The sequence below is a fragment of the Somniosus microcephalus genome, chromosome 7 (genome assembly GCF_052327205.1).
Source record: "Somniosus microcephalus isolate GS21.2 chromosome 7, FLI_Smic_1.0, whole genome shotgun sequence".
In the NCBI taxonomy this organism is placed as follows: Eukaryota; Metazoa; Chordata; class Chondrichthyes; order Squaliformes; family Somniosidae; genus Somniosus; species Somniosus microcephalus.
In genome coordinates this window covers 105,444,671-105,468,491 of record NC_140993.1, presented here as the reverse complement: position 1 = coordinate 105,468,491, position 23,821 = coordinate 105,444,671, and the positions used below count along the sequence as shown (strand labels likewise).

The 23,821-nt window shown below is 47.2% G+C and overlaps 1 protein-coding gene across 2 annotated transcripts in view; it reads right to left on the bottom strand.

The window, feature by feature from the left end:
* colec12 (collectin sub-family member 12) overlaps nucleotides 1–23,821 on the bottom strand; it is a 354,609-nt gene that overhangs the window by 54,229 nt on the left and 276,559 nt on the right. For both annotated transcript variants that reach the window (XM_085992803.1, XM_085992804.1), the window contains exon 4: nucleotides 9,380–9,478. In XM_085992803.1, the coding sequence (XP_085848929.1) occupies nucleotides 9,380–9,478 (99 nt within the window). The remainder of the gene's footprint in view (nucleotides 1–9,379; nucleotides 9,479–23,821) is intronic.

Below are 23,821 nucleotides of genomic sequence, written 5' to 3'. Positions count from 1 at the left end.
CCCGCGGCGGCCGGCCGCTTTCCCGCCGGCCGCCTGGCCGCAGCTCCCTCCCCGGACTTCCCCCCCCCCCCGGAACAGAAGCAAGCCCGGCACTTGTCCGAGGTGCCGGGCTCATTTTTAAAAAGATTATCGCGGGCCGCGGCCGGGTGCAGGCAGCTCCTCCTTAACGGAAGGAGGAGGCCTGCACTTCCCGAGCCTGCCGCACCGCAGCGGGCGCCGCAGCGCCGGAATAGCGCCGCAATGCGGTGCGTGGCGCCAGTTTTGAGGCGCTGAGACCCCTCAGTAGCGCCGGCAGCCGTTTGGGCGCGGCGCTACTGAATTTTTGGCGCGCGCAGGGGGACTTAGCGCCGGCACTAACTTCCGGCGCTAAAGCCCTCGCTGCGCCAAAACCGAATTTCTAGGCCATTGTGTTTAATCAGAGTTTATGAATATAACACATTAGTTATACAGCAAAAACATACAACCGTGACAAGAAGCTGATACCGATCCGATTGGACAGACGGTTGACACACGTGAGCTATTCTCTTCTTCCTTTCGTTTGTGTTTACAAGCTCTCTCTCTCTCTCTCTTTCTCTTCCGTCTGTGAGTACAAGCTTCTGGGAAGTCACTTTTATTCTACTTTTAGGGGTGGGCCTGAACCTGGATATTGACAACACTATAGAAGTTCCCCATAAATCTTAATATCCAATGGGACTTCTAGTTCTTTGTCTTGATTCTTGTGTCAAAACCCGCCCTAAAGATGTCTTACGATTTTGGCCACATGTCTTTCTCTGTTTATATTTTCCCAAGGTTTCCTTCCTGTGGAATTTGTGTCGTATCTCTTTCGTCCATATCCTTCTTTGATCTCAAGAGGCCCAACTAGAAACCTGTTCGCTTCAGGTGTTACCTCCTTTATGACGTAGCAAATGTTTACGTTAACTTCCCCAAACTTCCTTCCGTTATCTTCGTAAGCAGTTCTGTTAAGCTAACTTCAAATCCTACCTTAACATTATACATAAAATACATAAACAAGGTTCAAGTCTTAACTTAAAAGCAACAGATAATCGCTTAGCAACAGGAGATTGTACCTCCGTAGGAAACCAAAACATTAGCACTTCTAAGCATTTATCTGTCCCAAGGAAATTTTCAATCTGCAATTCAAACATAACCATTTAAACACAACATTTTTCGTATCACAGTTTTAATCGTATAACCATATACATTTTTAGGCATCTTTAGTTTCTAACATGTTCTTTATATTCTATGTATAATTCTATGTAACATTTAAAACTCTGAGGAATGCTTTTATCCTAACCATTGCTTATCATTCAGTCTCCTAACAGTAGGTGGCACCATTGTGCATATAATGCATCTCCCCAGCTGGATCCTTGTAATCACAACAGAAGCTCAGTAATTTCCTTGCCCCTCTGCCTTCTTTCAACGTCTGCTTTCACCACCCCCTCCCTTTTTTCCTCCTCTCTGACAGTCCCTGCCACACTCCCACAGACTCCCACTCCTACTCGTCATGGCCCCAGTCCCATCCATTGCCCCAACCTGGACAACAGCACTGGTCCTAACCTGCACCTTTTTTTCTCAGCCTCCACCCCTCTTGCTGCCAGCTGCCCCATCTTGGACCCCAATGCTGGCTCTGGCTCATATCTTTCTTTGTGGCTCCAGATCCAAACCATACTTTCCTTTGCCAGCTTATCACAAGGCCGTTACCTCTGTCCTGCTTCAGTGCAGTACTGAGGGAGTGCTGCACTATCGGAGGTGCCGTCTTTCAGATGAAACGTTAAATCGAGACCCCATCTGCTCTCTCAGGTGGATGTAAAAAATCCCATGGCAATATTTCGAAAAAGAGCAGGGGAGTTATCCCCAGTGTCCTGGCTAATATTTATCCCTCAACCAACATCACTAAACAATACAGATTATCTGGTCATTATCACATTGCTGTTTGTGAGAGCTTGCTGTGTGCAAATTGGCTGCCGCGTTTCCTACATTACAACAGTGACCACACTTCCAGAAGTACTTCATTGGCCGTAAAGTGTTTGGGACGTCCGGTTGTCATGAAAGGCGCTACAGAAATGCAAGTCTTTCTTTCTTTTTGCTCCTCTTCGCGCCTTCAGCACAGACTCAAACCGCAATGCCAATTCTGACCCCAATGCACTTTTATTATGGTTTGCCTACGGATCCCCATTCCTCTTCCCAACAACTGCCACAACCCAGATCCCTACACTGACGAACATTTTTCTTCACAAACTTGTTGCTGGCCCCGACCCATATCTTTCTTTGTGTCCTCCACCCCTGCTCCATTAATCCACCAATTCCAGCACTAAGCTGTGAAGCATAATTTGTTTTGAAAGTTCTTATAGTGCTATCATCTACTTCTAGTGTGTAAATGCTTTAGGAAAAAAACCTGCTGGTTACTGGAGGTAGTGTGGAGGGGATGGAGAAATCTTCCAATCCCTGCCACCCCCACTTCGCCTCAGCCCACCTGCTCCCGGTCCTGCTTACAACCCGGCCCATTCCCTCGCCCTGCATCATGTTAGTTTTAGTTAGCACTCCTGCCCCCCTCCCCAACTAATGGGCTCCAGCGCAACTGTCCATCATCATCAGCCCATTTCTGCATTGCATTCCCCATCAAGGCCCCAACTACTGCCCTGTCCATGACCCACACTGGTCTTTCTTCCATCTCGTGCTCCTGCTTGATGAGCCAACCCTGACTCGGGTCTGCCCACTCTTTCTTCACTGGCCTTGCTACCCATCCTTGGTCTCTACTCCAGTCCCGACCCAAGATACTCTGGCCTAGAAACTGGATTAGGCCTGAAAATGGGCAGTGTCAAGGGCCAGTGCTATTTGCCTACGCCCGTTGAAAGTGGTCCAGACAGCATGCAAAATTCGTGCTGCCTGCTCATTATAATGATTGGAGCGCTGATCTCAGCGCTAAACGCACTGCTGATTGGCTTAGCGCTCAATGGTGGTGGGGGGGTGAGGTAATATTGGGTGCGCTACTTAAAGGGGAGATGCTTTGTTGCAACAGCACATCATTGTCAGTCTGGCTGAAGATATGGCTCAGCAAGGAAGTGAGCACGATGGTTCTCGGATGCTACACTGGAGGCCTTGGTGGTGACCGTTCAACGAAGGTGGGCTGTACTGTTCCCGCAGGGTGGCAGGAAGCCATCCAAGACCACTTGCAGAAGGCCCTGGGAGGAGATAGCTGATTCTGTCACGGCCACCAGTGTGGTCCCAAGGACAAGGATCCAGTGCCGAAAAAAGTTTAATGGCCTCACACGGCAGGTCAAGGTGAGTGAAAGCTTCAGCAAATGCCATATCCCACTATCTGCACCACAAACCTCACACACTGCTCAATGCACCTCACCCCCATCACTCACCTACCAACAATCTCTACCTATCACCACTCATACCTCACAATCATGGCTTCACTTCACCCTCACAACCTTACCACTGCTGCAACACTCACACCCACATCTCACACCTTGCACACACTGATAACTAGTCAACTATGGCAGGCACATCACCCAAACACATTGCACCACACTCACTGACACACTTCCCTTTCTCTTGCAGACAAAGGTGGCTCAGAACAAGACGGAGCAGCAGCAGACGGGAAGCGGCAAAGCCGCAATACAGAACTTCAGCGACCTGGAGGAATCCGTTCTTGACATCATTGAAGGGGAAGTGATGGAGGGCGTGGCAACAGGAGAAGTTGAAGCTGTTGCTGGTGACAGTATGATCATTCCTAATCCTTCTTCTCACATCCCACTTCCCCCTCATCCCACAATCTCTTCTCACTTACAAGCTGCTGATGGTATAAGCATGAATATCTTGCTTCCCCCCCCATTTCCTCCTGAGGTGGTCCTGTAATCCTGGTGGCAAGGGCTGCACCCTCATGATGGCCAAGTTGTGAAGCATGCAGCAGAGCACCACAAAATGGCACACCCGCTCTGGCGAGTACTGGAGGACTCCTCCCGAGTGGTGAGGGAAGCGGAACCGTTGCTTGAGCACCCCGATGGTCTGCTCGATGATGTTCCTCATGGCAGCTTGGCTCTCATTACATGAGTGCTGGGCACGAGTGGTGGGGTTGAGGAGAGTCAACAGCCAGGTGCAGAGCAGATAGCCCTTGTCTCCGAGTAGCCACCTCGGGTTTGACGTGGTGGCTGGAAGATTGCTAGCACACCAGACTGGCGCAGGATGTAGGCATCATGACTGCTGCCAGGATAGCGGGCATTGACCATCATGATGCGCTGGGCGTGGTCACACAAAAACTTCACATTAGGTGAGCCTTTGCAGTTACAAAACATCTCAGGATTGGTATACGGTGCCTGCAAAGCCATGTGTGTGCAGTTGATGGTGCCCTGCACCATGGGGAAGCCTGCTATCCTGCCAAAGCCACATGTGCAGTTGTCCAGCTTCTCCCTGTTCAGAGAGAAGACAATGTAGTCCCTTCTCCTGGAGTAGAGAGCCTCTGTGAACTACCTGATGCAGCGATGGACGGTGGACTGGGAGATGTTAGCTATGTCTCCTGCTGCAGACTGGAAGGATCCACTGGCGAAGAAATTGAGGGCCACGGTGACCTTGAAGGCCACTGGGAGAGCTGTGGTTGCCTTGCTCTGAGGCTACAGGTCTGGTTGCAGGAGGTGGCAGAGTTCTGTGACCGCCTCCTTGGTGAAGCGAAGCCTCCTAATGCACTGCTCCTGGCTTAAGTGGAGGTAAGACCCGAACTGGATAAGGCCTCCTGTTGAGAGCCCTCCTGGCCCTCCTCCTCCTCCCTCTGCACGCATTTTCTCCTCTTCTTCGCTGCCTCCGCTCCATCTCCAGAAGTACTCAAGCTCGAGGGGGATTGCAAGTAGAGCCCCCATGTCTGTGAGCACATGTTGTGAGCAGAAGCCTTTAAATGAGAATGAAGGCAATCTCCACTTGCACCAACACTCCCTGTCACCTCAGGAACTTAAAAAAAGTTTAGAAAACTGCTAGAGTTGCAGAAAGTTGCACAGAGCCAGTCAAACTGAGAAACCATATCAGCTGCAAGTTGTTGCTGATGATCCCTGTAAATATCGCTGCTGAATGCTGCTGAATGCTTGGTCAGCTGGTTGCGATTAAGAGAGGGCAGTAAGTGGAGCGGCAACAGCGAAAATAAATGGCAGATCGTGCATCATGTGAGCGCTGCACACACACTAATGTCACGATCTGCCTCATTTCCATTTCTGCAGCGAGTGCTGACTATGGCAGCACTGCTGACTTGCCCAAAATGGCGGCCACCGCAGGAACCGCCCGAAGTGGGTGCTAGCGAGGCCTCCGCTATTTTTTCTTCAAAACGGGCCTTAACGGCCGACGCTAAATCCCCAAATTTCTATGGCTCTATCTTCACTAGTTCCCAGCATTAAGCTTGGACCGAACAATTTTTTAAAACACTGAAGATATGCAAGGTGTGAGTCTGTAAGGTATCTCACAGCCCCTGCTGCCCTCCCTCAGTCTCACCCACCTGTTCACAGTCCTGCTTACTGCTTTCTTCCACTCTCTTGCCTAGCCCACTGATTGCAGTGTTCGTCCTCTCCTTCTGGTTGCTGCTGACACCATCCCTCAGCCTTACCCTGCCCGTTCCCACCTTCCACTCCAGTTTGTCATCAAGTCCTGGCCCCAGCCTATTTGCTTTCTTCCCTGCCTCCTGGCACCATGGGTCCAGTTGTGATCATGACATATGCCCATAGCACAGTCTCTTTGCTGGGCTTGCTGTCTGGCCTCCTCAGCCCAATCCTGACTCATGCGTGCTCTCTGCACCAGTACCCAGCACTAAACTCCCATCCAAAATGTAAAAAGAAAACAGAAAAGACAAAGGGGTCAATTTTAATCCCCTCAACACCCAGCGGGAATGATGTGGGCAGGTGTGTTAAAATGGCGGGGTCACAGCGTCACCCTGACGTGTTTCCCCTCGCCATGTTAACTCACCTCAAAACAGACACAGGAGGGCCACCCAGCCGAGGCAGGCTGTGAAAAGTCACGGGCCGATGATCTAAATGGCACTGCAACGCCATTGTGACTTAAAAATGTGGGAGGTCAGTAGGGGCCTAAACCCGAGAGCAGGACCTGATGGGAATCAGTGGAGTAGCCAGAAGAGGCCACGGTAAGGATTCCTTTTCGGAGGATTCTTTTTGGCCAGGTGGAGCAGGAGAGATCACCCAGGCCCGTCAAGGAGTCCTTGAGCCTTCCCAGCCTTGCCTCTCCCTCGCAGCGTTGGCCTCTGCTATCAAATCCCCCGTTCCCCAGCGGGAACTTCGTGCTGGGGACTGTTCCCTTGGGTCCATGGCATGTCCCATTTTAACTCCCAGGACTCATTTCCATTTGGGAAGTGAGGCTCACACCTGAACTTGGCCGGAGCCAATGGAGGGATTTTGGCCGGCAGGATGCCGTTGCTGGGAAGCCAAGGGAATGGTCCTTGGCAGTCAGTAAGTGGTCCGGAGACGATCCTGATCAGGGGAATCCTGGGGCAGGGGAGGCCCACGTTTTCCTTGTGGGGCCTGGGAGGCAGCACTCCTGCTCCTCCTGGCCCACAGGGAAACCTTCAAAACTGAAAGAAACTTAACCTCCTGGGCCTCTACTGTCCCCAATCCTGCTTGCCGCCAGATTTCTCTGGCAGGTCTGGCACGGAGTGAGTCACGCAAGTACACATTAAAATCACATCAAGGTCCTATTTGCATCATAGGATCCTGATTTTGCTTATTTTGAGGCCCTCATCTGTCTGCAGGGAGCATCTCCCACGTCTCCTGAAACCCAGGAGTTAAATTGGTCGTGGGCACCCTGTTCTTATCAGGCGCAGGGGGGGTTAAAATCGGGTCTATATATTTTCTGCTATTTTTTTCAGTTTACCTGCAGTTATACCTCTGCTGATGCGGGGACACGTAGCAGATTTACCCCACTGTTGGTGGCAGATCAAAATCAGGATCCTATGACACATCTTCAGCCAGAAGCGCTGAGTGGATGATCAATCTCGGCCTCCTCCTGAGGACCCCACCATCACAGAAGCCAGTCTTCAGCCAATTTGATTCACTCCGTGTGATATCAATGTAGAAAACTGCCCAGGTATGTCCTGTCCACAGAAAGCAGGACAAATCCAATCCGGCCAATTACTGCCCCATCAGTCTACTCTCAATCATCAGCAAAGTGATGGAAGGTGTCGTCGACAGTGCTATCAAGCAGCACTTACTCACCAATAACCTGCTCACTGATGCCCAGTTTGTGTTCCGCCAGGACGACTTGGCTCCAGACCTTATTACAGCCTTGGTCCAAACATGGACAAAAGAGCTGAATTCCAGAGGTGAGGTGAGAGTAGCTGCTCTTGACATCAAGGCAGCATTTGACCCAGTATGGCAACAAGGAGCCCTAGTAAAACTGATGTCAATGGGAATCGGGAGGAAAAAGCTCCACTGGCTAGAGTCATACCTAGCACAAAGGAAGACGGTTGTGGTGGTTGGAGGTCAATCATCACAGCCCCAGGTCATCGCTGTAGGAGTGCGTCAGGGCAGTGTCCTAGGCCCAACCATCTTCAGCTGCTTCATCAATGACCTTCCCTCCAACATAAGGTCAGAAGTGGGGATGTTCGCTGATGACTGCACAGTGTTCAGTGCCATTCACAACTCCTCAGATAATGAAGCAGTCCATGCCCGCATGCAACAAGACCTGGACGACATTCAGGCTTGGGCTGATAAGTGGCAGGTAACATTCGCACCACAGAAGTGCCAGGCAATGACTATCTCCAACAAGCGAGCATCTAACCACCGCCCCTTGACATTCAACGGCATTACCATCGCCGAATCCCCTACCATCAACATCCTGGGGGTCACTATTGACCAGATACTTAACTGGACCAGCCACATAAACATTGTGGTAACAACAGCAGGTCAGAGGCTGGGTATTCTGCAGCGAGTGTCTCACCTCCTGACTCTCCAAAGCCTTTCCACCATCTAAAAGGCACAAGTCAGGAGTGTGATGGAATACTCTCCACTTGCCTGGATGAGTGCAGCTCCAACAACACTCAAGAAGCGCGACACCATCCAAAACAAAGCAGCCCACTTGATTGGCACCCCATCCACCACCTTAAGCATTCACTCTTTCCACCACCGGCGCACCGTGGCAGCAGTGTGTACCATCTACAAGATGCACTGCAGCTACTCGCCAAGGCTTCTTCGCCAGCACCTCCCAAACCCGCGACCTCTACCACCTAGAAGGACAAGGGCAGCAGGTGCGTTGGAACACCACCACCTCCAAGTTCCACACCATCCTGACTTGGAAGTATATCGCCGTTCCTTCATCGTCGCTGGGTCAAAATCCTGGGACTCCCTCCCTAACAGCACTGTAGGAGTACCTTCACCACACGGACTGCAGCGGTTCAAGAAGGCGGCTCACCACCACCTTCTCAAGGGCAACTAGGGATGGGCAATAAATGCTGGCCTTGCCAGCGACGACAACATCCCATGAACGAATAAAAAAAAAGATATAATAATTTTAAAGAGCTGAAGACACAGGCAGCTTCTTTCAATGATTAAAAATGATACAGTGGACCACAGAGTTTCTTTTTACTTGAAAATGTACCTTTTTGAAGATACTTTGTACTAACTGATTTTACACTGCAGTCAATGTACACAGATTCTAGCACAAAAATCATTTCTTCCGGGTGGTTCTAACTACCATAACAACAATATGCATTTACTCATTTTGTACACAGAACCACCAACTTTCCTGCATTTGAGTCTCACACTGGAAATTGCAAGCTCATGCCCTCCTTCCTGAGGATCGTGGTCTCTGACCTACACTTTGCCAGTAAATCCTGGCTTTGTTAGCATTCATAGCACCAGGGACTGTCCTCTATTAAAATTATAAGCCCATAAATTTAATACAGGGCTTTCACTGGTACCACGAACTTTGAGATAGCCGTGCTTCCACAACATTATTTTGCTTTCGATCAGTCTCCAGAGAGAAAGCAAAATAATACTGAAATTGTATCACTTAAACCTACAGCTAGGTGGGTTGTGAAAACAGAAACTATTCTGGATATCCATTATTTTGTTATGAAACAGATCTTTAACCAAAGAAGTTACTGCTTGTGTTATTAACATATGAATGTTTAATATCTTTATGACATTCCTTCATTTATAATTTTAACAGAGGCAGAAATACAGTGCTTTTAAATATGTTAGCACCTCTGTTTAAAAAAAGCAGGTAAAAGGAAGTCATAGTGTACACATTCAGTGTTCGCATATTAATATTGCAAAGAGTAATTTCTAGGCTTCAGTTAATTTTGATGCTGGAATATCATTTGCTGCAATTGATTAATGAATGTTCAATTTATTTTTCTTTCTGGCACAAAAAATGTTGTAGAGTTTACCTAATTTCTTCAGGTCAGTTTCGACGGCAGTTAGTTTTTCCGTATAACTTTTTTGCGATGTTTCCATTCCTTCGGTCACTGTGTCCATTCTCTGTACAACTGGAACAATCAAGGAAGGCAGAATGAGTAAATGTGTCAGACCACAACAAGCACATTATTGACCTTTATCAGATGTTTTTACGTCTTGTTTATTTGTTTCATCACTCGGCTCCTTATCTTATGAATTGCTAACAGGCGGAATGAGTGAACAGCTCATATATTTCCCTGTGACTTCCAAAACCAGTGTCTTTCTGTCACTCAATAACAGGAGGCACATTTCCTGAAACATCTGAGAATGTAGTTCAGTAGCTTTAACTCATTGTTTGCCTTGGGCCTGAAAACTATGGAACGAGTTACAGTCTTTCCTTCCCTAATAATCAACAGGCTTCTAAAATCCAAGCATGTTGTTACCTAATCAGTATTTCCTGATTTATCTTGCCTTCTCTTCTATTCTTTTCAGCCTTCGTGGGAGCCTTGCATTATGGGCCTTAACTTTATTTGTCTTTCTCAATTAAACTGACTGGAAAGACTTGCAACAAATTGACAGATCTGACTTATCAAAGGAATGATTGTACAGGCACAGTAATCTCTGAAACTGATGCTGCCAGGCTGCTGTCCGCTTTCATTCTACAGAAATAAAGATAGACAAATCATGGGAGAAGGAGCTGGGTGAGGATTATTGCAGCACGCAAAGGAAATGGGACGATGTCAAAAATAATCCTGCGATGTTGTGAAGTCATATATATCCCTATGAGGAGAAGAGTTTGTGATAAGGAAAAGCCACACTGGCCTTATGGGGACTTAGTTAGGCAACTTATGCCGGGAATTGTATTTTGGACGGAGAAAATTATAAAAAGGAGTTAACAGAAAAAATATTAGGTAAGCTAAAATGAATCTAGTATGGAGGGTAATTGAACCTGGTGAAAATAATGGGAAAGTATTGTTTGCTTCTGTTAGGAGACAGAGGTTGGTCAGAGAATAAATAGACCATTGTAAGGTGACTTGGACAGAATTATAGATGACGACAAGGGCATGGCAGAAAGGTTAATCAAATACTGTAGGAGAGAAATTAGACTTGTCCTCAAAATGGGCGGCAAGACAGAGTGGTGCTGGTCTATGCCGGCCTGAAGCCCGAGCCAAATTTGGTCTTGGGCTTTACTTGAATAAAAGTGGTGAGCTGCGGGCACCAAACAGGCACTCTGATGCAACGCACCGATCACGGTCTGATGAATCTCAGCCCCAAGTCAGCCTACAGGTAGGTCCTGGGAGAGAAGGCAAAGCCGAGGGGCAAGCCCAGGCCAGCAGAGGCCCGCTTGTATTTTTGTAGAATCAGGACATGGAACTTGGGAGAGATAAGAGATACGTCCTGGTCGTAAACAGAGGACCTTTTCCATTACTCCAGGTGCCTTCTTTTGGATGGATCATAGATTGTTACACTCAGTACCTTAATGTTACACTGAAATATTACAATTTCTAATTAAGCAACTCTCAGGTCACATGTGCAAAACTTTGCTTGATCATCATCCTCTCCAAACACTAAAACACTCCACAAAGCAAGGCTCACAAATTCAACAGAAGCTGTCCTTTTCTTAGTGGGTCTCCCTCCACAGATTCAGTGGATAAAGGCGCTGATCATTGTTATACATATAGTTGTGCAGAATTCAGGTACAGAGTTTAACATGGGTGGGTGCAGGTTAAAGGTGACCAAAAGGGAGAGAGTTGGGAGTGGTTATTGACTGCTCCCTAAAGATTCATGGGCAGTGTCAGGTGGCAGCGGCCAAAGCCATATTGCCCAGACTGTTCAGTATTAAACTAGAAAGAAAGAAAAGACTTGCAATTATATTGCACCTTTCATGACCACCGGACGTTCCAAAGTGCTTTACAGTCAATGAACTACTTTTTGAAGTGTAGTCATTCTTGTAATGTAGGAAATGCGGCAGCCAATTTGTACACAGGGCCGATTGTAGGGCTATATAATGGTTTGGTGAGACCTCATCTGGAGGATTGTGTACCTTTTTGGTCCCTCCACCTCACCGAGGATATTGTGGCTCTAGGGAAGGTGCAAACAAGGGTATTGAGGATGGTTTGGCCTAGGTGCATTGAGTTATGGTGATAAACTTTGTGCTTTGGGTTTGGAATCGCTGGAGAAGTGTAGACTTTGGGAGCGATTTTGTTAATGGGGGTGCGTTGGAGGCGGGACCGCTGCTTGGTGGGTCGATGTCCCGCCTCCATCGATTTGTGGCCAACCCACGGTATTTTCCCTTGATTGACCTTGTTAAGCCTGCCCAGCGGGCTTAGCAGGCCAATTAAGGGAAAGCCGGCTGCAGAGAACGTCAATGTATGACGTTTCATCTGTCAAAAATTTTTGACAGTTGAATTGTCATCATTTGACAGCTCTGTGAAGCTGTCAAACAGTGACATTCTCTGTAGTTTGATAAGGTCTTGAATTCAAGACCTCATCAACCTTCTTTCTTTTACAGAAATGAGATGGCTGTTGCATCTGAGAATGCAACGGCCATCTGTCATCTCTACCGTGGAGGTTCGAGACTCTTCGCATACAAATGGACTGAAGCCTGCAGGAAGAAACAAAGGTAAGTACACTTTTAAAAACATTTTGCACTTACTTCAGATACTCACCTCTCCACTCTTGCACCCATCACTTACCTTCACACCACACTTTGGCACCCCCCCCGACCCCCGCAGACCCAGTACTCGCCTCGCTGACCTGGTGGGTTTTGGAGCCTTCGGGAATGTGGTGTATATAACCTGTTCCACCTTAAGAGAACTACCTTAAGAGATGTACTACTTTCTCTTGGCTGCTGTATACTGTAATACCGGTGGTGACCACACCGGTATATAAGTGTTGTGTAGGGATTTGCTGGGCAGTTCAGCCCTGATCTCCAAATAGTAAAGACCTGTTAAAAGTTATTCTTGTTGTCTGTGTCCAGTGATTGATCCTAAGCATAACTGGGACACACAGACTCAACAGTGGTGACGAGTCCGATCTTACCCTGCGGCAGTTTTACATCCAAGGCAGCTTCGTCCTCAGAACGGGCGTCGAGAAGAGGCATCCGCCTTCATCATCCTGCTGAGCACCATCGCACAGGAGGCATCGAGAACCCGGGTTAAAAAGAAAAATTCTGACCACGAAGCCCTCCATCAGCGACAGGCAGTGATCATCCCTTCTGCCACGGTGGTGGGTAAGCCGATCAGCGACACGAGCAGAAAGTCGGCCGCGTTGGCTGTGGAGTAGGGGAGGGAAAACGGAGGAATAAGGGCGGAGAACTCAACCACGGCCGGTAAAAAGGGCCGGGCTGCAATCGAGGCCAAGAGGCGCAGCGACTGGGGCAGCTTAAGGCACGAGAGCCACGGAGAACTCAAACGCAGCCGGTGTAAAGGACCGGGCTGCAAGCGGGGCTGCGAGGCAAAGCAGCGTCGGGGAATTGAGAACCGCTGGGGAGGCGAGAACGGCAGCAGCACGGCAATCGCCATTGCAGCCAGCGGGGGAAGAAGGCAAACGCGGGAATCCGCCATTGTAGTCGGCGGGGGAAGAAGACGAGCACGGGAAAGACCGCCAAGCGCGGGAAGCTGCCATTTTAGTAGGCGGGGGAAGAAGACAAGCGCGGGAAGCCGCCATTTTGAGAAAAAGAAAAATTTAAAAACTTGCAAGGATGCCTAAACATGGGAACATTAATACCTTTGATAGCGATATCGAAGATTGGACCACATATGTAGAACGCATGGAAGTTTATTGTAAAGCAAATAAGGTACCAGATGATGAGAAAACACTAACCTTATTAAGCTCAATGGGTGCGAAGACATACGGGCTATTGAAGCACCTTCTATCACCAAATAATCCGGCGGATCAGACTTTCGCGAATATTGTTACTGTCCTGAAAAATCATTTAAACCCCACGCCGCTGATGATAGCGGAATGATTTAAATTTTACAGAAGAACACAGCTGAAAGACGAAAGCAACGCTGAATTTTTAATTGAACTGCGTAAGCTATCGAAGTACTGTCAGTTTGGAACAGGACTAGCAGATGCGCTGAGAGATAAATTTGTGTGTGGATTGTTAAAAGAAGGAACACAAAAGCGACTGCTTGAGGAGAATGATCTTACGCTTGATAAAGCTGTCACTATTGCAGCATCGCAAGAAGCCGCAGCGAGAGGCACGGCGGAAATGCAGCTACGGTCACCGGAACTCAGCACCAATCAAATGGTCTTGGGTACAGTAAAATGTTATCATTGTGGAAAGACAACGCACGATCAGAACCAGTGCTGGTTCAAAAATCAGGAATGCAGAAAATGTGGCAGGCTTGGTCACATAGCTAAAGTATGCCGGTCAGGAAAGAAGACCAGCAACAAAAAGTCACCGCAGGAAAAGTACAGAAAGGTACACAAGGTGACGGAGAACAGTTCGAACGAACAGAAGTCAGATTCAGACTCCAGCAGTAATGAACTGGGTAGTCTAAGAGTACACAATGTTGGTAAGGAAGCAGACCTCCAAACAATTTGGGTCACACTTCAGATAGCAGGAGTCCAAGTGAAGATGGAATTGGACACTGGATCGGCATTGAAGGTCATGAATAAGTAAGATTACAAAAGGTTATTCCCACATATTCCCCTACGGGATACAGAGATTGTATTGAAAACATACACGGGGCAAAGAGTATACCCCATCGGGAAGATAGAGGTAAAGGTGGTCCACAAGGGCAAAGAAAGCCGAGGAATGGACTTATATGTGCTACCTGAGGGAGGTCCACCACTACTGGGATGGGAGTGGATTAGGAAAATAAATATGGACTGGCATTCCTTAAAAGCACTAACGGTAGATTCCGGTAAAAAAGATGTCAAACCTAAACGATTGTCCAGAATATTGGACGATGCTAAAGAGGTGTTCCAACAGGGACTGGGAACACTGAGAGGAATTATGGCAAACATCAAGGTTGAAGAACATGCAAACCCAAAATTTTTCAAAGCCAGACCGGTACCTTATGCGATACGACCTGCTGTGGAAGCTGAGCTGGAAGGGCTAGAACGTTCAGGAGTACTGTCTAAGGTAGACTGGAGTGAGTGGGCTACGCCCATTGTTCCTGTCATGAAGCGTTCATCGAGCAACAAGCCGGGGGAACCGGGGAAGGTTCGCATCTGTGGAGATTTCAAGATCACTGTTAATCCGGTGCTTCACACGGTGCAGTATCCGCTTCCGCGGATTGAGGATATCTTCGCTTCGTTGTCTGGCGGGAAACACTTCACCAAGATAGACCTGGCGCAGGCGTACTTACAGATGGAAGTTGAGGAAGAGTCACGCCAGTATCTCACGATCAACACGCATAGAGGCTTGTACCGGTATAATAGACTGGTTTTTGGAGTGGCATCGGCTCCAGCAATTTGGCAGAGGGCCATGGAGCAGGTATTACAGGGAATTCCAGGCACACAATGTTACCTGGACGATATTCTGATTACAGGAGATGATGACGAGGAACATCTTGCAAATTTGGAACTGGTGCTCACCAGATTGAAAGAATATGGACTTCGAGTTAATCGCCAGAAATGTGAGTTCTTTCAGAAGCGGATCTCGTACTGTGGTCATGTCATTGGCCAGGAGGGGCTTCATAAGTCTCCTGACAAGATCGAAGCTGTTGTGAAGGCTCCCGCTCCGGATAATGTATCCCAGTTGAGGTCGTTCCTAGGGTTGATTAACTATTACCATAAGTTTCTGCCAAATTTATCCACGGTGCTGCACCCGCTGAACGCTCTTTTGCAGAAGGGAGTACCATGGAAGTGAAGTGAGGACTGTAAGAGGGCCTTTCGCAAAAGCAAGGCATTGATCACCTCAGAGGAAGTGTTGGCTCACTTCAACCCAACGCTGCCTATTCGTTTGGCTTGTGATGCTTCTCCATATGGTATTGGGGCAGTACTCTCACACAAGTTGCCAAATGGCCTGGAGAGGCCAGTCGCGTTCGCATCCAGATCATTGACCTCCGCTGAGCGCAACTATGCTCAGATAGATAGGGAGGCTCTCAGCCTTGTGTGGGGAGTAAAGAAGTTTAATCATTACCTGCAGGGCCAAAAGTTTACGCTTCTGACAGACCACCAGCCGTTGGTATCCATTTTTAACCCTAAGAAGGGTGTTTCGGTGATGACAGCACAGAGACTCCAGAGATGGTCCCTTTTCCTAGGGGCACATCAATATCAGATTGAATTCAAAGGAACGAAGCAGCATGGTAATGCTGATGGGCTGTCGCGCCTGCCACTACCTACAGAGGAGGAGGCACCGACGGTTGACCCTGTTGAGTTATTTCACTCGACCATCATCGAATGTTTACCAGTCACCAATGCAAGTATTGAAAGAGAAACCAGGAACGACCCGACACTGTCCCGGGTCTACGAAGTGACAGTGAAGGGATGGCCAGCACATGGTGATCCACTGTTACCGGCATTCTCAGCAAGACGAGACCAGCTGTCCGTCTGTCAAGGAACATTGATGTATGGAACAAGGGTGATTATTCCTCCTAAGTTAAGAGAGAGAGTTCTAAAGGAACTGCATGAAGGTCATCTGGGGGGAGTCAAGATGAAAAGCCTTGCTAGGGCTTATGTGTGGTGGCCGGGTATCGACCAACAGATAGAGGATCTGACGAAAAGCTGCTCAGGGTGCCAAAAAGTGCAAAATGCACCTCCGATTGCACCGCTGCATCCATGGGAATGGCCTTCAACCCCATGGCAACGTGTACATATTGACTTTGCTGGTCCATTCATGGACTCCATGTTTTTAATTGCGGTGGACGCACATTCTAAATGGCCAGAAGTGATTAAGATGACTGCCACTACCTCGGAAAAGACGATCGCGGTGCTAAGAACGATATTTGCAAGAAATGGATTGCCAGAACAAATATGTTCAGACAACGGACCGCAGTTTGTGTCAGAAGAATTCCAGAAATTCATGAAGAAGAATGGGGTGAAACATTATACCTCTGCCCCATATCATCCGGCTACAAACGTGTTGGCCGAGAGATTTGTACAAACGTTCAAAAAAGCAATAAAGGCCATGAGCGAAGATCAGATTCCACTACAACACAAGGTGGACAAATTCCTACTGGCATATCAAAACGCCACTCATGCAGTGACAAACCAAAGTCCTGCCATGATGTTCTATAACAGGAGGTTGCGGTCCAGGTTGGACTTGTTAAAACCAAATGTGCGGAGGGAAGTTGAAAACAAACAGTTCCAGCATATAAATAACAAGACCACTCGGAGTTTTGAAATAGGACAACCAGTGTTAGCCCGGGACTATAAAAACGAGAAATGGCAATCTGGAACAATTCGGGCCTGATGTACACGGTAGATATTGGTGAAAATGTAATACGGCGTCATGCTGACCAACTGGTAGAATCGAGAACAAGGGTCGAACCCATGGTTACGGCAGAGACAACCGTGGAAGAAGTTAGTGAACCTGAAGCATCTACCTCAGAAGTGAATGTACCTGATGATGATGTCCAATCCATAAGAGACCAACTAGATGAGTCACCCCAGCAACGAGAATCAGAGACCCCTGAAAGGCGTTATCCAACTCGAATCAGGAGGCCTCCTCAGAGACCGAATCTTTGAACTGTTTTGCATGAAGTTGTATATATATATATATGTTATTATTTTACGTTAAATGGGGATATAACTGTTAAGCTAAAAAGGGAGGATTGTGGTGTATGTAACCTGTTCCACCTTAAGAGAACTACCTTAAGAGATGTACTACTTTCTCTTGGCTGCTGTATACTGTAATACCGGTGGTGACCACACCGGTATATAAGTGTTGTGTAGGGATTTGCTGGGCAGTTCAGCCCTGACCTCCGAACAGTAAAGACCTGTTAAAAGTTATTCTTGTTGTCTGTGTCCAGTGATTGATCCTAAGCATAACTGGGACACACAGACTCAACAGGGAAGCCCGCACTTGTGAGGGCAAAAAGGGGATAATCCTATTTTCTGCTTGTTAACTACCTGTTAACAGGCAGTTAATAGGCTTTAATCCCTTCCCGCCTCCAAGGAGACAGTACCCAGCGCGGGATGGCTACCCGCCTCCTGGCAAGATGGCATGGAGGCGGGTTGGGCACCCAACCCCAAATTCTGCCATTTTCCTGGCAGTCTCGCCTCCATACCCGCCTCCCCAGGGCTGGCAAAATCGCCCCCTTAGAGATGATCTAATTCAGGTCTTTAAAGTTATTAAGGGCATTAATAACATACAAGTGGATAGATTGTTTGAGATGATGGAGCTGGGTAGAACAAGGGGCCATATATTTAAACTGAGAAAGCAGGTAGTGAGGTTGAATATTGGAAGATTTATTTTTGTCAGAGAGTGATTGAATTGATGGACAGGAATTTTTGACAGATTTCCTGCATTGGCTACTGATCCTTTGTGGGGGTGGGGGGGGTGGGGGGGGTGCGGTGGTTTGGCGATGCGTCCTGGAAGAAGTGAGGCAAGCGTGTACGGTCATGATGGCCTTTTGTCATCCAGAGTACATTCAGTATGATGATTAAAAATGAAGTGGTAAACTCAAGATGGAAATAATTCTAAGGAAGGTGATGTAATTGTCTAAAAAATGCACAAAACAAAGACTTAGATTGAATGAATGAGTAGTAGTATTCGTTGTGGGACAACTTTATTAGTGCTTTGGTTTCTCACTCAGTTGAATCTCTATTTTACAATGATTTCATAAACCGCTCCTCCCCTGCAGTCCCAAGTAAAAATGGGTAAAATACAGATTTTAATTTTTTTTTAACAATATAGTTCTGATTTTAGTTCCCACTAAATATTTACAAGTGCAGACTGTGGGTGAAATTAGTGAAATTATTTTTGAGTTACATTGTGCAGGCTATCATTTAGCTGAAGTATTTTTTCTTCTGACAAGCTGACACATGTGTTTCTTGCATGCCACAGGTTATTACATTACTATATTACTCGACCACCTGTGCTCCAGACCCAGCTATTCTGCCTGATTTATTTGCTTTGTTTCTGTGAAACATGTTGGCGAGTCATGGGTATCATAACAACAGAAATGGGTCGATTCCAGCGGATCATTTCTCTTTTTTCCAGAAGCCCGGCTGTCGCAAGAATAATTTTTCTTGCTGTGTGGCAGGACTCTGAAGATGCCAAAAACCCTACAAAAAAAACATGAAAGCGAGCTGACAGTGGTCCAGAACTAACAGTCTGTGTAATGGAAGGTTGCTATTCCTGTAATAGCTCACACATTTGGCATTCCTCCTAAGCAAAATGGAAACAGATGTTTGATGTCCTCACCCAGGTGTCCTCATCTGGTGGCAAAGGGAGCATTTCAAAAATGTCATGTGATTTTTTGTTTTGCAGTTGCAGCAAACACTAGAACCTTCCATTCATTGATGCAGAAGGGGAGATCAAAACAAAAAATGCTGATACTCTGACATGTGCTTTCAGTACCAGCCAAACGTGCAATGATCGAAACTGTTGGAGCGTTAGTCTGATTTAAAAGAAAGCTTCTGCCAGACCTGCAGACTGTGGTCTGATGCTCCACTGGCAACAGAGAAGGATTCTGGGAGCAACAGCACCTTATTCATTACAGCTAGTTTCATTCTGAATTAAAGATAAACAGAGCTGATTTCCTCCCCCTTGCCCCAGCATGAGTAGGGTGGTGCACTTTTTGCACACATTCCCCTCCTTTGCACCTCCCGTGGGGGGGCGCTAATGGGACACAAAGGCCTTTTCGCCCGGGCGTGGCGCTGTCCATGCCTCCCGTCAAATTCCGCAGGAGGTTAGCGGCAGCGCTACTGGGTTGCGCCCCGATCTCATGTGCTAGGAAATCGTGACGTCATCTCTGGGCGCATCGCCCCGGTAGCGCCCTGGCACAAAAATTCCCCTTTGCCCCCTGCAGCAGCGCCGGGTGATGGCAGCGACTGCTGCAGGGGATGCGAGCAGGGCGGCCGGCTGCTAGCGGGGCGAAAGTTAAAGGTGAGGTGGCCGGCTGCCCTGAAAAAAAGTCAGATTTTTAAAAAACTTTTTTTGCGCCCCCGGACGCGGGGTCCATACCACGATCGGTCAGCCCGGCACTCTGCTTGAATGCCGGGCTGATCGCATGGCACCCCCACTCCCCGATGGTCCAGGTAAGTTTTTAAAAAACAGCAGAGTTCACAGAGTGGGGCCCTTCCCTTTAATTAAGGGAAGAGCCCCTGCAACGCGTCAGCATCACGCTTGGCCACTCGTGGTGTTGCTGAGCACATCGCCCCGGGTGCGGCCCGTGTCGCAAACTTCCCCTCCTCTTGCGCTCCAAGAAGGAAGTGGAGTGCTTGATTTAGTGCTCCACTTCCCTCTTGGAGCAAAAAATGGGAATTTCAGAGCGGCTGGAAGAGGTTAGCGCCTGGCGCTAACTTTTCCAGCTTTTCTGATTTAGCAGCCCAAATGGGGCTCGAGGGGAATTTCTCCCTATGTGTCATATACAAACGGAGTGGTGACCTGGTCATAGAGGGTATTGGGGCTACAAAAATCAGCTCCATGAAGTGTACTTACTGAGTCACAGTTTTTTCAAAGAGAAGCCTGAGGTACAATCATTTTGCTTTATACAACCAAATTATGTGAATCTAATGTTCAGTCATTTTCCATTTTAAAGGTATTTTCTAGTTTCAGCATTTAAGTGTGGGTTGAATGACATTCTTCCACATTCCCACGAGACTCTTAGATGGAGCAATTATAACTTTTAGTGAGAACTGAACATCTGAATTAAAGCGCAAACTACTGCTTTACCCCAATCCAAATGGAATTAAAATGGAATTAATTCAGATTTGTCCAAATTAATTTTCTCAATTTCTGGTTAGTCCTGAAGTATGTTTTGAATTCAGTGCTTATCCACAGATCAGAAACTGCACGTAATGCATTTCCACAACATTCACCTCTCCCGCAGCCACCACCAGCCATAAAGTAAATCCATGAATCCAATCTTGCAACCTCTTTGCCTCACGCTCAGGTGAAGCTTCCTTAGCCTCTACAGGCGGTTACTTTCCCATTCTTGCAGTTGTTGTAGGGACAAGAGTACCTCTCTGTAGCAGTGATGAAAGAGATTCCTCAGACTCCAGTATTGCTTTCGCTCATTCCTTTAATGGTCACCCTTTTGAGAAGGTCTCCAGCAATGTGCCCTCTTTTTTGGGGGGGTACATGGCCCCTTTAACGGGCTGGTGGGCCATTCAAATTTCTGTGCATGCACGGTTTTTCCATTTAAAGAGACACCTGTCTTAATTTCTAGTAGCTTTTTTTAAAAACTCAATTAATGACAGAAATCTCATACGATAATCATTAGGTTTTAAAATAGCACACAGGGGAATTTCTGCATATGTTAATGTTGTACTCTAATTTCTATGCTATCTGGAGAGTGGAGCAGAAATGTTCTCACCCAGTGTAAAGTCTTGCCCTCTGGTAATGCATTAGGAAATTGCAGGCACTCTCCCCACGATTTTGTGTCCATTAAAGCTAATGAGTGAGACATCATGGGGAGCACATCAATGGTTTCCCAACATGTGCTCTCAGCGGTTAAGGCTGTGCAATGAGCATGCAATTAGAAAATTGACCCAGAAGTGGATGAGAATTCTTCTTAAATAACAACAGAAAATGCTGGAAATACTCAGCAGGCCAGGCAGCATCCATGGAAAGAGAAACAGAGTTAACGTTTCAGGTCTGGGACTCTTCATCTTATTTGCTTGTCAGTGTAATCAAATCGAGAAGCATGCTGTTATCTTCAACCGGTCGTGATGAACAAAAACAGAAGTTCAGAACCAATCATGAAAATAATAAAATGATACTAGTTGTAATGATGTAACTATGTCTGGACCAAATTCAGAATTGATAATGATTAAATTCCCATGGAAAGGACTGGATCCTGTAAAGTTGTATTGAAATCTAACTACTTTATTTTCATATTTAAAATATCTACAACCCTTCCAGAATATAGGGCCATTAAGGGATGCACAAGATAAACTCACAGGTAATGATAGAAAAATAGCAGAAATAGTGAACAGTTACTTTTCCTCAGTAGTTACCAGGGAGACTAACAAGGTGACATGACATTAGAAGAAGAGATCAAAAAACTATGAAGAGATTTAGGATAGAAAGGGAGGAGATAATTGATAATCTAATCAAACTTAAGAGAAGTTAAAACCCCTGGTTCGGATGGATTGCATCCGCGCATATTAAACGAAGTTAGGTAAGAGATAGCAGAGGCACTATTTTATATAGATAACTAGCAGGGGGGGCCCGGCATTGCCAGGGCAGTTTGGGGGGCGCGCGGTTGACGGCCGGCTGCTGCCGTTCCCGCGCTCTGTGTGTCGGGTCGCGCGGTTGACAGCCGCCCGCTGCCGCTCCCCCGCTTTGTGTGTCGGGCCGCGCGGTTGATGGCCGGCCGCTGCCGGTCCCCTGCTGTGTGTCTCGGGCCGAGCGGTTGTGAGGCCCGGCCCGAGTGACCCCAACTCACCTCCCGCTCCGGCGGGCTGACGCAGTCTCGGGCCGCGCGGTTGACGGCCGGCCGCTGCCGCTCCCCCGCTGTGTGTATCGGGCCGAGCGGTTGTGAGGTCCGGCCTGAGTGACCCCAACTCACCTCCCGCTCCGGCGGGCCGACACAGTTGAGGAAAAGCAGGGGAAAAAATGGCGGCGAAGTTTTGGGAGGCTGCAGGATTAGGTCCCGCCCGTGACGCACCGATTGGTCAACCATCAGGTCACTGAACTGTAGGATTGGTCAACTATCATGTCACTCAATGCTAATGAGCGGTAGGATTGGTCAACCGCTAATGAGCGGATTTTTGAACGTTTTTTGTATACTGTCAGAACAATTTTTGTCTGACCAAAAGGTAAATACACCTATGACACTCCCCTGATCATCAGCTTTCTTTTGATATAACATATGTGTAGGTACGCTCTATAACTTTTGAGTGTATAGCGGACAGACAGACATATGGACAGACAGACATATAGACGGACAGACAAACCAACTGCTTTATATATATAAAAATAATATAAAAACTCATTAGAAAAGGGAATTGTGCCAGAGGACTGGCACCAGGGAATTATAGACCAGTTAGCTTAACATTGGTGGTAGGAAAGATAATGGAATCTTTACTTAACATAAGAACATAAGAATTAGGAGCAGGAATAGGCCATACGGCCCCTCGAGCCTGCACCGTCATTGAATAAGATGATGGCTGATCCTTGACCTCAACTCTACTTTCCTGCCCTATCCCCATATCCATTAATTCCTCGAGTCCAAAAATCTATCTATCTCAGCCTTGAATATACTCAACGACTCAGCATCCACAGCACTTTGGGGCAGAGAATTCAAAAGATTCACAACCCTTTGACTGAAGAAATTCCTCCTCATCTCGGTCTTAAAAGGCCACCCCTTATCCTGAGACTATGCCCCCTAGTTCTAGACACTCCAGCCAGGGGAGACAATCTCTCAGCATCTACCTTGTCAATCCTCTTCAGAATCCTGTATGTTTCAATGAGATCACCTCTCATTCTTCTAAACTCCAGAGATTATAGGCCCAATCTACTCAATCTCTCCTCATAGGACAACCCTTTCATCCCAGGAATCAATCTAGTGAACCTTCGTTGCACCGCCTCTAAGGCAAGTATATCCTTCCTTAAATAAGGAGACCAAAACTGTGCACAGTACACCAGGTGTGGTCTCACCAGAGCCCTGTTCAATTGTAGCAAGACTTCCTTACTCTTATACTCCAACCCCCTTGCAATAAAGGCAACATGCCATTTGACTTCCTAATTGCTTGCTGTACCTGCATGCTAGCTCTCTGTGTTTCTTGTACTAGGATACCCAACTCTCTCTGAATACCAACCTTTAATAATTTCTCACCCTTTAAAAAATATTCTGTTATTCTATTCTTCCTACCAAAGTGAATAACCTCACATTTCCCCACATTATACTTCATCTGCCACTTTATTGCCCACTCACTTAACCTGTCTATATCCCTTTGCAGGCTCTTTGCATCCTCCTCACATCTTACTTTTCCACCTAGCTTTGTATCCTCAGCAAACTTGGATACATTACACTCGGTCCTTTCATCTTAGTCATTAATATAGATTGTAACTAGCTGAGGCCCAAGCACTGATCCTTGCGGCACCCTACTAATTACAGCCCGCCAACCTGAAAATTTATTTATTCCTACTCTGTTTTCTGTCCTTTAACCAATCCTCTATGCATGCTAAAATATTACCACCAACCGCATGTGCCCTTATCTTGCTTAACAACCTGTTATGTGGGGCCTTATCGGATGCCCTTTGGCAATCCAAATATACTACATCCACTGGTTCCCCTTTATCGACCCTGCTAATTACATCCTCAAAAAACTCTAATAGATTTGTCAAACATGATTTCCCTTTC